The sequence below is a fragment of the Notolabrus celidotus genome, chromosome 16 (genome assembly GCF_009762535.1).
Source record: "Notolabrus celidotus isolate fNotCel1 chromosome 16, fNotCel1.pri, whole genome shotgun sequence".
In the NCBI taxonomy this organism is placed as follows: domain Eukaryota; kingdom Metazoa; phylum Chordata; class Actinopteri; order Labriformes; family Labridae; genus Notolabrus; species Notolabrus celidotus.
The window spans coordinates 3,057,666-3,073,204 of NC_048287.1; the positions used below are offsets into that span (position 1 = coordinate 3,057,666).

The window sequence follows — 15,539 nt, forward strand, 5'->3', positions numbered from 1 at the left end:
AGTAATATTAAATTAGAAAAGCTGATTGCTTATTAAAAACCATTGAGTAATGATGCAATTCAATATAGGATTAGACTAATTGTTTCAATAAATTGTGAGTAGTCAACTTTAAAAATAGTTGTTGGTTGCAACCTTAATTGCCTCAACACAATTTTTCATTGTAGTTTATTGCTAACTGTTGCAGAAAAACACACTATGGTGAAGGTTTATTTGCTGAAGGTTCAAATTTATTTGTTAAGACAGAAACCAAGATATAGATTTGTGTTTTAAATGTAATACCAATACACCTGAGAACATACAAGGCACTGAAGACAGCCTATACCATCATTAACAGGAATAATATGCTTTTATGACTCGTACCAACAACCAACAACCGTCCTGTTTGTGAGCTTCGTTGTGGGAACATATGATTCAACAGTTAAGGATAAATCTGCACACACTGGGTCTCATTCATGAAACGTGAGCAGCACGAATTTGTGTGCAAACCGTGTGCAGCAGAAATTTATGCAGATCTCTACATTCATTAATCTTTTAGTAGCACTGATCTGTGAGTAACTACTCACAAAATCTACACCTGCTCCCGACTGTGTGTAGCGCTTGGGTAAATGTAGGAATACACATAAATACTGCTTGTCACTGTCGGAAATGACAATTTGAATACGTACTGCTCTCTGTTATGTACACAATACGCAGATGCCTTTGAGACACGTCATTTTAACATGACACAATATTAAAAATATATATATAACATATTTTTACAACAAATAAGTTGGCATTTTAAGCTTTGAGATCTAGATTAGGTTTATTTAGAAGATGAACTACTTGTTAAAAACCACACAGACTAACTGGAGCCTAATCTGACGAGGCCAACTAAAAGAAGCCATGCCATACCCGCACATTTGCAGGTGCTCTCTGTGATGGGATTCTTAGCCACAGGGACCTTTCAGGGGGAGATGCCCAGTGCATAAATATTTTTAAAGGCAAACTCAAGACCTACCTTTTTAGTCCACGCTTTTAACTAAGTTTTATTTGTATTCTTAATAGTTCTATTTATTTATTTATTATCTATTTCAAATTTAGTCACTTTCTTTCTACTTTATTTATTTATGTACTTATTCATTTTAAGTCTCACATTTTAAAGGCACTATGAGGAGTTTTGAACTGGCTGAGAAACAGACTGAAACTGATGCTTCTTTATGACCCTCAAAAGCAAACAAGACCATCTACAACAACCCTGATACCTTCTCTGTTGTCATTTTAATGTCTAAAACTGCTCTGAGGGGGTAGGTGTCAGAACAGATGATTGACATCTCGCTTTAGAAACACGCTTTTCTTTGGCTGTTTTCATTGCAAATAATCACATTGTAAGATAAGTCTAAATGTTAAAAGACAACAGGATGAGGTTATTGTCTGCAGACACTTATTTTGCATGTACAGGACAAGAGATAAGAGGTATCACTTTGTCCACAAGGGGGCGCCAGAATCAATACAAGCTAAAAGTTCCTCACAGCAGCTTTAAGTTCTTTTAATGGTTTAATATTTTAGTGTTTTATTATCTTAGAAATGTATTTTACTTAGATTTTTTTTAATTTCCTGTGTTGAGTTTTAACATCTTATTTTACCTCCAGTGTTTCCTCATTAAGAAAACATGAGAGCGTTTCCTCGGTTCGTTCAGCAACTTCTTTTTTTATTTTTATTTATTTATTTTATTTTTATTGTTTTTATTACTATTGTTGCATATTGTGTTGTTAACCTTAGGATTGTGGGGTGGGTTCGGGGTCGGGGCTGGGGCTGGGATCTTTTTCTTAATTTATCCTATTTGAAGTTGTTTTTATGTAAAGCACTTTGTGTTACAATGTCATTGTATGAAAAGCGCTTTATAAATAAAGTCTGATTGATTGATTGATAGATAGATCTGGAATATCCCAGCCATCAGTGAGCCGCATTTTACCGGCAGTACTGAATTAAGGCCGGAGTACATTCAATTCCTCTATGGAGCACAACGGCAAATCGAGGTAAAGGGGGGTTGAGCGCGCTGGTCAACATGCCAAATGTCATCGGTGCCATAGATTGCACACACATACGCATCAAGGCTCCATCTGATGATGCATTTGCATACATAAACCTGAAAAACTTTCATTCTGTGAATGTGCAGCTGATATGTGATGCAGACTGTGTGTTGCTCAACGTTGTGGCTCGGTGGCCCCGGTGGGACGCATGACAGCTTCATAAGTTGGCACCCGTTTGGAGAATGAAGCTCAGAGCTGAAGATATTTGTCCGGCCCCTAACCCGACCCGACCGTCAGGCCAGGGTTGGGGTTGCGTGGTAAATGAGCGGTCAGGTGAATCTGGACTCCACGCGTAAAGTGATAATACAGGACCTCTTTAAGATCCCATCATTCCTCTGGCCAAAATGTAACCAGCTGAGAATGTTGTCACACTCAGACAGGGAGGCCGTACATGCTCATGCCCGCACTCCTCTGCAAGCTGTGCACGGTGCTGCAGGTGCACGATGAGATGTGGAGACTTGAGACCCAGAGCTCTCCAGAGACGAGCACTCTCATTCTCCGGCAAAAAGAACGACTTTAGAGGAGTGGTTAGTTTAATAAGGCATGGTCATTACCAATAGTTAGCCGCCTTGAACATTAGCTAGCTACCTTGCGAGTGGGATAACAGTGCAGTAACGTGCAGTGCAATAAGTTGGCAAAACTTACACTTCTTTGTATGTAGAACTCAAAACTTAAAGTTACACTCAAATGTAAGATTTCTAGTTAGCCTCAAAACTCTAGTGCAGACAGTCGCCTTGACATTTTGAGTTTTCACATCTTTTTCGTTGTAACAGTGTACTGAGCCACAGCTGCCCCACGTTTTATACAAACAATATATTTTGTTCAGTTCAGGGATTACTGGGCTAAACATATTGAAATACAGAACTACTAGTTTAGCTCAATTTCCCTGGACAACAGCCTCCTCTCTGATTACTGTGCGTGCCAAATGGTCCGTTTTGTCCATGAATGTCTATTTGATTGAATTTCTGTTCACAAAAACTGCTCATAAAATGCCCAATGAAGACCTAACTGCATGATTGTTCAATTGTGCTCTCATTTTCCTTCTTTGTTCCATGTGTTGATCACCCCATCGTGTCATTTGCTCCATACAAGCCTGTAATTCTTAGATTATGTCTCTTGTATCCTGTAGGTTTATTTTTGGTACTTACCACATCCCCAGGTAATCCAGGAAGGCCTCTCTCCCCCTGTGACACAGTGCACGCAGCGAGGATGAAAGCCCATCATTAGAATCAAGAAACTCTCTGGGGTAAGAGCCTTAGGTTATATCATAATGATACGGCAACAACCATAATTTATGAGATGACGTGTGCTTAAATGCGTACTTATTGTAGGTCTTAAGTGAAAGCTTGTGTGCACAGCACCACAACGGCAACTCTTTGTGTGTATGTTTGTGTGTGTGCATCCTTGTGGATGCGTATGGGTGTGGTATAAGCATGTGCTCACCACTGGAAGAATCTTCAAAGTCAGTAATTACAGACAGACAAATTAACTTTGGATTTTATTTCTCAGACAAATGAGTGGGCTGACTTTGATGGTGCTCAGAGGAGACGGAGGAATGTCTGGAGAGTGAGAGAGCTTGGGAAAGCGATGATACAGCTTTCAAATGATTTATATCATCCAGCTAAATAACATTATTACGCTCAGGGCTAAATCCTCTTTCAATTGTTCCTGAACAAGTGCTCAGGGTGTTCGGTGTGCAGCACATACCTTGATGCCTTTAATGCCACCGGCCCCGGGTGCACCAACCATTCCTCTCAACCCCTAATCAGTTCAGAAAAGAGCTTCATTAACACAAAGGTGGCTCCATTCATCTGTCACACATGAACATCTTAGGTCTGTGAGTAACAAATGGATCCCAAACAGAGAATCACAACTTACATCTTTCCCAGGAACTCCAGGTTTGCCAGGAAATCCATCCAAACCTGCCAGACCCTGAAACACAGAGAAGATTTATTGAGACAGTATAGGTTAAGGTTATGTTACACAAACAAATACCAGTGTCTGTGCTCCACTTTGAATATGCTGTCTTAAATAGATCAAAATAATGATGAAGCATTTCTAAAAACACAAAAAACTTTGTCAGGTTAATTTATTTGGTTGTTGTTGTGAGAAGTAATTTCTAAACAGAACACCGACAGTCTGACAAATGTGACGATTATACTGAAGAAAAACAGGACTTTGCACCTTCAGTCTGCTTGGTTCTGTTACAGAAGCACAGAAGTGCCTTGAACACCCTCTCAGCTCAAGCTTAAAGTCCTCAATCTTTAACTTTGTGTTACTTTCCCTCAGTCTCTCTTCCTGAACCATTAATTCAATGAGGCCAAATACAAATTAAAGGTGACATATCATGCTTTTTTCATCAATATATATTGGTCTAAGAGGTCCCCAAAACATGTCTTTAAAGTTTATGCTCAAAAAAACACTTTGAAATCAGATTTTGGTCTGCCTGAAAAACCCTCTTCTTCAGTCCTCCTCAGAACACTCTGTTTTCCCTCTGACCACGCCCCCTCAGGAAGTGGATGTGCCTCGGCTCTCCGGCATGTTGATCTAATGTTTACATGCTGGCTGAATATACACGGCTGCTCAGAGGTCATGCTACTTCAACCCTCTGAATCTGATCCAGAATCTGATCCTGACGGAGAGGCGCCTGCAGCAGGACCTTTCTGAAGGATTGGTCACAGATTTAGTGTTTCTTGTTGTTTTATTTGTCAGTATGTCAACGTGTGTCTTGGTACCCAGCTACGAACATGTGGCTATTTGGCTATGCTAACTAGCGCTAGCACTTATCCATGATAAATAAAAATCATCCACTAGATCTTCAAATCTGCAGACGTGGGGAGTAAAACTGACCTCTGCCAGAAAGGCAGCGGGACCTTTTCTGAAGGATTGGTCACAGATTTAGTGTTTCTTGTTGTTTTATTTGTCAGTATGTCAATGTGTGTCTTGGTACACAGCTACTGCTACAGGTATGAACATGTAGCTATGCGGCTATGCTAATTAGCACTAGCACTTATCCATGACAAATAAAAATCATCCACTAGATCTTCAAATCTGCAGACATGGGGAGCAAAACTGACCTCTGCCAGAAAGGCAGCGGGACCTTTTCTGAAGGATTGGTCACAGATTTAGTGTTTCTTGTTGTTTTATTTATCAGTATGTCGACGTGTGTCTTGGTACACAGCTACGACATGTAGCTATGTAGCTATGCTAACTAGCGCTAGCACTTATCCATGATAAATAAAAATCATCCACTAGATCTTCAAATCTGCAGACGTGGGGAGTAAAACCGACCTTTGTGTTTATTAAGACAGCCTACAACTAGCATGCCTCCCTCCTAAGCTCCTTGTTAGCACACATGTGTGCAGGTAATGAAAAACGGAGGAGGGGATTCAGTATTATTTTATACAGTCTATGGGCTGAACAAGCTCCGAGCTCTGACTCCGTGACAGACCGGATATTGTTGTTACGTAACAAAAACACTGAAGTCTGAAACGGCTCGTTTCACACACATTTACAGAAAGGTGGAGAAATCAGAACAGGGGCAGAATGGATTATTTTCATTCTCGGGGGGTTTGAAGACAGGGACACATATTTCAGGTAGAGAACCATTAAAAAGTCCATTTTGCATGATATGTCACCTTTAAAGGGAACATCGCTGGCCATTTGTACACCATAACTTCTGTGAGTGTAATCTGTGGGAGTTCATGTCTTGTATCATACATTTGTTTTTCCCCTGTGTTTCTTGCCTCTCTGTATTATAAGTTATCCTACATATTCCTTGTGTTTAGTGATCCATGTCTTGTGTTGCACTCCTTTGTGTATTTTCTTGTGTTTTAGTCTGGTCTTGTGCTTCCTGTTTTATTTTGTAGTTCTTGATCCCTGTGTTTTACGTTTAGTTCCACCTGTGTCCTGTGTATTTAGTTCCTCTGTTTCCCATGTCCTGTGTTGGATCAGTGTACGTCTTCCTTGTGTTCTCCATGTGTTTCTTTATCCTAGTGTTTCCAGTGTTTTCTTTTGGATTTAGTTCTTGAACATTTTACTAATTTTCATTTGTACCTTTCGTTCTTTTATTATTGAAATCTTTATGTTTTTCCCACCGTGACAGTCATGGAAACAATGTTTTTCAATGGCCTCGGCCACATTTAATGTAGTACAGCTGCAGACAGAGTCATGGGGTGTCTACCTGTTCACATTAATGCACCATTTCACACTCACCACTGCAATCTCTGTAAATTGGTGAGGTGGCCCTCCCTTCATACCCGGCAGCTTCACCACGGGCTTCAATCAATCCTGTCAATCCTGGGCAAGACACCTCCCTACCTGTCCTCTCTTCTTCACGTCACCCAAGCCTCATATCACAATAGGTCCAGCGAATACGCTTTCAGAACGTTGCAGCTAGAGTTTTAACGAGGAGAAAGAAAACTGACCACATAACTCCTCTTTTAAAAACTCTGCACCTCACTGTTTGTAGAATTTCAGCTATTTGTAGCATGTAATGTTTTATATACCATTACATTTGATTCTTGTTTTATTTATCCATTTTCATTTTTACTGTGTTTATTTTCTTTCTATATTGATGCTCTATTATTCTTGTACTACTCTTGCTCCTAGGTCCGTGTTGCTGCAACAACCGGAGGAATCACTAAAGTATTATCTTATCTCATCTTATCATATTTTATTTACAACGTTTTTCTGAGCATAGCTTGTATTAGGTACGAAAGCAATGTGTTCTTACGGCAGTTTGACTTTTTTGTCCAGCCTTTCCCGTACTCTTAAGTTGAGGATGTCTTTGCAAAGGAAGGTGCTAACAGCCGCTAGTAGCTGTTAACACTTTGCCAATGCATGCAACCACACATGGAGAGATCTTCAGGAATTTTTACAACAAAGACAGAATAAGTAAAAGGGTAACCAGGTATTTCATAGAATATGATTTTACCTAATGTAAATAAATCTGGGCAAAATGGAACTAAGCTATCAGGGGACACAGGCTATACACACTGCAGCATAAATAACACAACAGCAGATTTAATGTCCTTATTATTATCCCCATATAGAAAAATACATTTATATAGGCTGGTGGAAGATGGAAGGAAGACAGTGTCCATATTCATATAGGGGAGAACGGGGTTGGTTGGCACACTCGTTATATCTCGCCACCAGAGGGCGCTGTCTCTCAAATTGGGGTATGGACATTTCCAGAATTAGGATCAGAGCTCACCTACATAGTCTTCTCTGGAGTAAGACAGCTGAACTTGAGGTGAGAGGACTTTTTGTGTTTTTCATGTCAAATTGTAAATATTCAGCTCCTCAGTATTTTTCTTCTAGGCTTTTAAACGATGGGTTTATAACAAAACAAGTGTTACCCTTACAAAGTGTGAGGGGAAAGCTATAGTTTAGATTTGTATTAGCTAGCTAGCTAGTTGTTTGATGGTTGTTAGCCTTGATGTTAGCAAAAAGTTCCAGTTGGGGTTGGTCGTCACATTCTCTATGTTCTCTCTCTTCTCTCATTCTCTCTCTATGTTGGCAAAATCATGCATGATGAAATGAGTTGGAGTGTGCAGACACTACATTTGCCATCACTGTAATTCAGACAGTGACTGCATGTAGCCTAGTTGAGTCGGCCATTATTAGGCATATTAGTTTTGTTCTTTGTGTTGTTATATAGGCTGGCCTAAAGATGTGTTTCCTGTCCATGTTCCTTGCTCATTGTATGTTAAAATGCATTAAGTTATGTAGGCCTATCACTTGTCAGTGCAATTAAACTTTCAAATTTAGCTCTGCCTTCTTGCCTTTTTTAAAAGATTGTTCCCATTGAAATACCATTGTTACAACCAACCCCATAGTGTGTGACAACCAACCCCATAGTGTGTGACAACCAACCCCATAGTGTGTGACAACCAACCCCATAGTGTGTGACAACCAACCCCATAGTGTGTGACAACCAACCCCATAGTGTGACAACCAACCCCATAGCGTGTGACAACCAACCCCATAGTGTGTGACAACCAACCCCATAGTGTGTGACAACCAACCCCATAGTATGTGACAACCATCCCCATAGAGTGTGACAACCAACCCCATAGTGTGTGACAACCAACCCTATAGTGTGTGACAACCAACCCCATAGTATGTGACAACCATCCCCATAGAGTGTGACAACCAACCCCATAGTGTGTGACAACCAACCCCATAGTGTGTGACAACCAACCCTATAGTGTGTGGCAACCAACCCCATATTGTGTGACAACCAACCCCATAGTGTGTGACAACCAACCCCATAGTATGTGACAACCAACCCCATAGTGTGTGACAACCAACCCCATAGTGTGTGGCAACCAACCCCATAGTGTGTGACAACCATCCCCATAGTGTGTGACAACCATCCCTATAGTGTGTGACAACCAACCCCATAGTGTGTGACAACCAACCCCATAGTGTGTGACAACCAACCCCATAGTGTGTGACAACCAACCCCATAGTGTGTGACAACCAACCCCATAGTGTGTGACCACCAACCCCATAGTGTGTGACAACCAACCCCATAGTGTGTGACAACCAACCTCATAGTGTGTTGTGGTGGGAAAAATACAGACATGATAGTATGTTGTTCTTGCTTTGATCAGAAGCTAGAAACATTCACACATACCAAACCTCCTGTGATTTGCATATTGTTATCTGTTCCCATGGCTGAGGAGCAGACCATAAGGTGAGAAGTCAGGAAGGTGACCAGGAAGCAAGAGGTGATAAGAAACTCTCTTGTTTGTCTTACAGTTCTTTGAAGATGCTTAATGATGTGTTAATACTATTCTCTGAAGAGGATAAGTAACGTGTTGTATCTTCACTCTGGGTCAGTTGAGCAGACCTTGTCTCGGTTGTTAGATCACTCTGCCATCTGACCGCTTTGCAAAGCTTACTGAAGGCCGGAATAAAGCTCACAAAGACAAACCGTTGTTGTTTGAGTCTATCATTTCCAGATTTCCACCACAAATTTGGTGTCAGAAGTGGGATCGCAAGAGTGAGAGTTTCTGGATCCCGGCTTCAAAGGTGATAGTGCACGTCCTGGAGAAATATCTTCAGCTTCATCCTCCCCAGAAAAGGACGGGTCGAGACGGAGGACCTGAGATCCGGACCAGACTCTTTCACCTCTGCGATCGACACAACTCAATGGTGAGAATCTGAAAATTTGACTTCTAAATCTATGTCATAGAAAATTTTAGATCTTTTGTGAGAAAAAAAAAAAAAAAAAAAAAAAAGAGAGAGAAAAACAGAAATTAAGTAAAGAAATAACTGTCTGAAAAAGTCCCTGGGAGGGTTAAAGTCCCTAAAAAGGGTTAGAAGCCCTTAAGTTAAAGGGTTAAAGTCCCTGAAGGGTTAAAGTCCCTGACCAAATGTTTTAAACCAAGGTTTAGAAGAAACCTGGAGGTGCACGGACGCGTGGCCTTTACAACAGCGCGCTGTGGGGAACAGACAGATAGTAAATAAAATAAAATAAAATAAAAATAGGAAAAAACAAAACAAAAAAAAAAAAGGTTCTAAATTGAGATTTTTAAACAAAACGTATATAGTAATAATTGGTTCCATCAGTTGGTTAGATTGTTACAAATATTGCGTTATTCTCAATAATTTTTTTGTTGTTGTTGGTTTTTGAGCTGTGTTTGTGTAAGAGAATTGTTTAAAGATCCAAAAGAGGATAAAATGGGGAAATGTAACAGTAAAAGTCAAACAAAAGAGGATCCTATTCCAAATTTTCCTAACGTAAATTTTATGATTACTAATTATGGTATTACAGCTGTTTCACAGTTACAGTTTTGGGTAAAAGAATGTGGTTTTCCAGAAAAAGGAAGCTTTAGCATGAGACAACTAGAACAACTCAAAGATAAGTTGCAAGAAAGAGAGAAACAGAGTAAGGGTAAAGAGAAAGATAAAGTTAAATGGGAAAGTTTTAACATGTGGTGGAGTGAAGCACAATGTAGGGCAAGAAAAACACAGGCAGGGATAGAGAAACGCTCATCTGTGTCTCAGTGTGTTAAAATGCAGCAGATCGACCCTGACTCCGACCAGGCGCCGCCAAGACAACTCCAACATCAGGCTGCTCCAGACGATGAAGGGGGTGCAGTAGGAGGACAGCAAGCAGCAATTGCTTTCCCAGCCGCACCGCCAGGCATCATGGTTCCACCAATCTACCCACCACTGCCGGACAGTTGCTTGACCTATTCTAGTTCAAGCCACACTAGAACTGAATTTAAGTATGGCTTTCCACCGCCATACCAGAATCCTAAAGGAGGACAGGATGTTCGTGCAGATCCAATAACACCATGGGAGGCTCATCTTCGTAACAGTTTTCTGCAAGGCATGATTCCAGCTATTGCTGACCAGATCAAACGCTCCTGTATTACATGGGAAACTGGTAAACTTCATGAGATTGAACAATATGCTGTCCATGCTGAAAAACTCCTCAATGATCAGCAAAAAAGAAAATCTGCAAAACAAGCTGAACAACTCCATCTTGCTACACTCACAATGTTTCAGTCTACATTCAGAGGAGGCAGAGGAGGCAGAGGACGCGGTCGTGGCAGGGGTGTACGCAGAGGTGGTAGAGGGGGCCTGAACCGTCGCTTCAGAGACCCAGAAGCATGTTTCATTTGTGGAGAAAAAGGACATTGGTCACGTCAGTGTCCACAGCTGGAGGCTCAGTATGATTGACAGCTACAGGCGCCTGGGGAGGAGGAGGGGAAGACTGCAGCACCCACACTGGAGCCAGAGGAGACTCATCCTACCCAACAGAATGGTGAAAGCACCTCACACACACACAAAAACACTTTGACTGATTTTGACAAACTTTTGAATGCTATCACACACTTAGAAGGTGAACTATTGATTGATACAACTCCACTGACAGGCACATATGTAAAATATGACGACGAAGCGTATCTTAATTTGCCAACAATAGTTCTCACTATTCAGGGACAGGAACTTAAGTTTTTGGTTGATTCAGGAGCTACACATTCTGTGATTAAAACATCTAACCTTTCTCCAAAGCCAAAAATGAGTGGTAACTATGTACATTCAATAGGCGCAACAGGTCAAACAGTTAAAGAATGTTTTACTTATCCTTTAAGTTGTCAGGATGATTGTAGGGGACATTTCAAACATGCCTTTTTGCTATCAGATTGTTGTCCCATAAATCTTATGGGTAGAGATGTGATGTGTGCTTTGGGCATTTGTTTAGTTTCCACACCAGAGGGTGTTAAGATAAGGAGGCTCTCTGATCTTATTGCTCCTACTTCACACGTCTTTGTGAAGTACAGCCCACAAGCTCTGTTGTATGTTTATGAATGGAAACTTGTTCCTTCTGCAGTCACCTCAGTAAATCACACACTCATGCAAACAGTACATAAGGTCACAAACCAAACAGATACAGACTACATGCAGGAAGAAGATTTACATTGTACTGCTCATGTTCATGAAGGAAAGGATGAAGAGTATGAAAAACAATGGTTTAAAGAAAATCAGAAAACAGATAGAATGACACTGCAACACATCTTTTGGACACAACATCGTTGTGCAGTCTCTGTTGCTAAACCTAAAACTGCAGCGTTTGAATCTAAATTTGAAACAATTTCGGATTTGGCTTTTCATAAACAATATGAATGTTATGATCCTAACTTTTTGTTTGATGTTCCTGGTTCATGGCCTCATGTCTCTCTTGCAAAACACAAGCATGATCACTGGCAGGACCTTGGTCCATGGGTTGAAAAATGTGTGTACAGAACTGATTGGAAACCAACTTCAGATCCTGATGTTCAATATAACTCTGACATGAAAGTTTATAGACGAAAGCTTTGTTGTATTGTTCATGCTGAAAGAACAGTTACTTTGGTACCTGATGATGAAACACACACACATAGTTGTTTTCCATTTCTTTCACACACACCAGTAGATATGCTCACACAACATCCAGTGTTACAAACAGTTCCTGATGGTCTTTGGGCTCAGGGTAAACATGATGTAGGCTTGATAAAAGGTATGGTACCTGTTACAGTTACTCCAAAGTCTGATTACAGGCCATGCCAACAACAATATCCACTGAAACAAGAAGCTATTGATGGTATTACTCCAGTCTTTGAATCATTATTAAAGGCAGGAGTAATTGTTCCATGTGAAAACTCTTCAGTAAGAACACCAATTTTTCCTGTAAGGAAAATTAGAGACGAAGGTCAACCTGAAGAATGGAGATTTGTGCAGGACTTGCAAGCAGTAAATGAAGCAGTCTATCAGAGGGCACCGGATGTTCCAAACCCTTATACCATTATGTCACAGGTCCCACCAGATAGCAAATGGTTTTCAGTGGTTGATTTAGCCAACGCCTTTTTCAGTGTTCCTGTACACAAAGACAGTCAGTTCTGGTTTGCTTTTTCATTTAAAGGGAAGAGTTATACTTTTACACGACTTTGTCAAGGTTTAAGTTCTAGTCCCACAATTTTTAATCAGGCTTTAAAAGACAGTTTGAGTTCATTAACATTAAGAAAGGGAAGTGCACTTCTACAATATGTTGATGACCTAATGGTCTGTTCGCCTACAAAAGAACAATGTGAGAAAGACACATTGCATCTGCTTAAACATTTAGCAGCTGAGGGTCACAAAGCTAACTTAGCAAAAATGCAGTTTGTTCAACAACAGGTTACATTTCTGGGTCATGTGATCACAGCAGAGGGCAAATCCCTCTCACCCAAAAGAGTTACTGCTATCCAAAATATTCCAAAACCTGTTACTAAAAAACAAGTGATGTCATTCTTAGGAATGTGTTCATATTGCAGATCATTTCTACCAAACTATTCAGTTTTGGAGGCTCCTTTGAGTGCAATTGCTCATGGTAAGAACCTGACTGCGCACAGCAAGGTGACATGGACGAATGAAGCTGACCAAGCATTCATGGACTTGAAGCTAGCTTTACAGACTACACCGACTTTAGGACTTCCTGATCCTAACAGACCTTTTACACAGACTGTGGACGAGAAAGGGGGCTGTATGACATCAGTGCTCCTACAGGAACATGGAGGTCGACAAAGACCAGTAGCTTATTTTTCTGCAAAGTTAGATCCTGTGGCAGCAGGATTACCCATATGTCTCAGAGCTGTAGCTGCAGCAGAAAAGGCTGTTATGGCCTCAAGAGACATTGTAGGTTACTCAGAGCTAACACTTTTGGTTCCGCATGCAGTTTCACTAATTTTGCTTGAGCAGAAAACAGCACACCTTTCTGCAGCACGTTGGCTTAGATATCACACTGTGTTATTAGACATGCCTAACATAACAGTTAAACGCTGTACTGTGCTTAACCCTGCTACTTTGTTGCCCACTGAGGATGATGGTGACCAGCATAACTGTGTCGCTGCAATTACTGTAGTATGTTCTCCTAGATGTGATTTACAGGAAACACCTTTGGACAATCCTGATTTGGTTCTTTTTGTGGATGGATCAGCTTCTCGCAATCCTGAGACAGGCAAAAATCAAGTTGGTTTTGCTGTGGTAACTTCTTTTGACACACTCATGTCTGCATCGTTACCGTCTAATTTATCAGCTCAAGCTGCTGAGTTGAAAGCTCTCATTGAAGCCTGTAAATTGGCAAAGGGCAAGTCTGTGACCATATACACAGATAGCAGATATGCATTTGGTGTCGTTCATGACTTTGGCACTTTATGGAAACACAGAAAGTTTTTGACATCCACAGGGAAGCCCATTGCTCATCATACACTTGTCTCGGACTTGCTTGATGCTATTCTCCTACCAAAACAGATAGCCGTCTGTAAATGTGATGCTCACACTAACAGTACTGATCCTGTTTCTCTTGGTAACGCTAGGGCGGATGCAGCCGCCAAGGCCGCTGCTACACAGCCTGTTATCACTCCTGTTTTCTTGCATGACTCTGATATACACACACCGGCAGCAGATTTAGGGGAGCTTCAGATGCAGGCCAAGCCAGCGGAAAAACAGGCATGGAAAAGATCAGGTTGCATTTTTAGACAAGGGGTATGGTACGGCCCCAATGACAAACCATGTTTACCTGCTCATTTTTTTCCGTTTTATGCAAAGTTGACACATGGGAAGGATCATGTGTCAAAAGGGGGGATGGTGGCTACTATAGAACAACATTGGCATGCAAAAGGGTTTTCAATTTATTCACAAAATTTTTGTAAACGATGTGTAATCTGTTCCACAAAAAATGTAGGTAGAGGCCTTCAAGTAGAACAAGCAGCTCATCCTCCTCCAACCAGACCTTTTGAACACTTACAGATGGATTTCATTGAACTTTCCCCAAGTGGAGGAAAGAAGTACTGTCTGGTCATGGTTGATATGTTTTCTCGATGGATTGAAGTCTTTCCTACAAGTAAACAAGATGCACAAGCTGTGGCCAAAGCCTTAATCTCTGAAATTATTCCAAGATGGGGCATTCCAAACAGAATCGGTAGTGATAATGGTACACCATTTGTGAATGCAGCCCTTAAACAACTCAGCCAGTATTTAGGGTTTGATCTAAAGCGCCATTGTTCTTATCATGCCGCTAGCGGGGGTGCTGTTGAACGCTTGAATGGTATCTTAAAAAACAAGCTTGCTAAGTGCTGTGAAGACACAGGTCTTCCTTGGACAAAAGCACTTCCTTTAGTTCTCATGCAGATGAGAGCTAGAGTAAGATCCAAACTAGGCTTAAGTCCCTTTGAAATTTTATTTGGTAGACCGCCAAATACAGGTATTGGCCCAGTACAAAAACAGCTTCCCTCAACTAGCCTCTGTGAGGATGAAATGTTAAGTTACTGTGCAAAACTCTCTTCTGTGTTATCTGACATCCATAAGCAGGTTAAGGACGCTCTTCCACAACCGGCACAGCATCCTCTTCATAATCTGCAACCCGGTGACTGGGTGGTGATCAAGGATTTCAGAAGGAAACACTGGAAGGCAAACAGGTGGAACGGACCGTTCCAGGTGCTCCTCACGACATACACAGCGGTGAAGGTCGCAGAGAGGGCAACGTGGGTGCACGCAAGCCACTGCAAGAGGGTTCCAGAACCATCCACAACAAACGTGGCGTGCTAACAGTGGTTAGTGTCACCAGCGAGGGAGCGGTTCTACACGCACCTCTGGTTAGTGTCCTGCTCAGTAGCCAAATCAAAGCTCCTTATCTGGGTGAAGCCTCAGGATTAGGGCGTACGAGGGCCTTCCCGCGTAAGCGTGAAACGCCTGCCCTTTGAGAGGGGTAAACCTCAACAAACAGAGAAAGAGTGGAGAGCTGGTAGCGGAGTTAGGAACTAGTCCAGTAGGATGCCACCATCACGCAGACCATGGCACCTGTTCAGAGGACATGGGTGGAGCCAGAGGGGAGGCTTGTATGCAACTCTGCTGTTGGCATCTGTAATCATGATTCCATTTGTCATTTTCCAGCTACAACAGTTGCAAAATTTCACTAATAGCAATCTA

General features: G+C 41.4%; 1 protein-coding gene across 1 annotated transcript in view; it reads right to left on the minus strand.

Annotated features, from left to right (window-relative positions):
• col22a1 (collagen, type XXII, alpha 1) overlaps positions 1–15,539 on the minus strand; it is a 108,603-nt gene that overhangs the window by 56,563 nt on the left and 36,501 nt on the right. Inside the window, exons 18-20 of the mRNA XM_034705596.1 lie at positions 3,948–4,001; positions 3,777–3,830; positions 3,218–3,253 (exon numbers count right to left, since the gene is read on the minus strand). Of these exons, the coding sequence (XP_034561487.1) occupies positions 3,218–3,253; positions 3,777–3,830; positions 3,948–4,001 (144 nt within the window). The remainder of the gene's footprint in view (positions 1–3,217; positions 3,254–3,776; positions 3,831–3,947; positions 4,002–15,539) is intronic.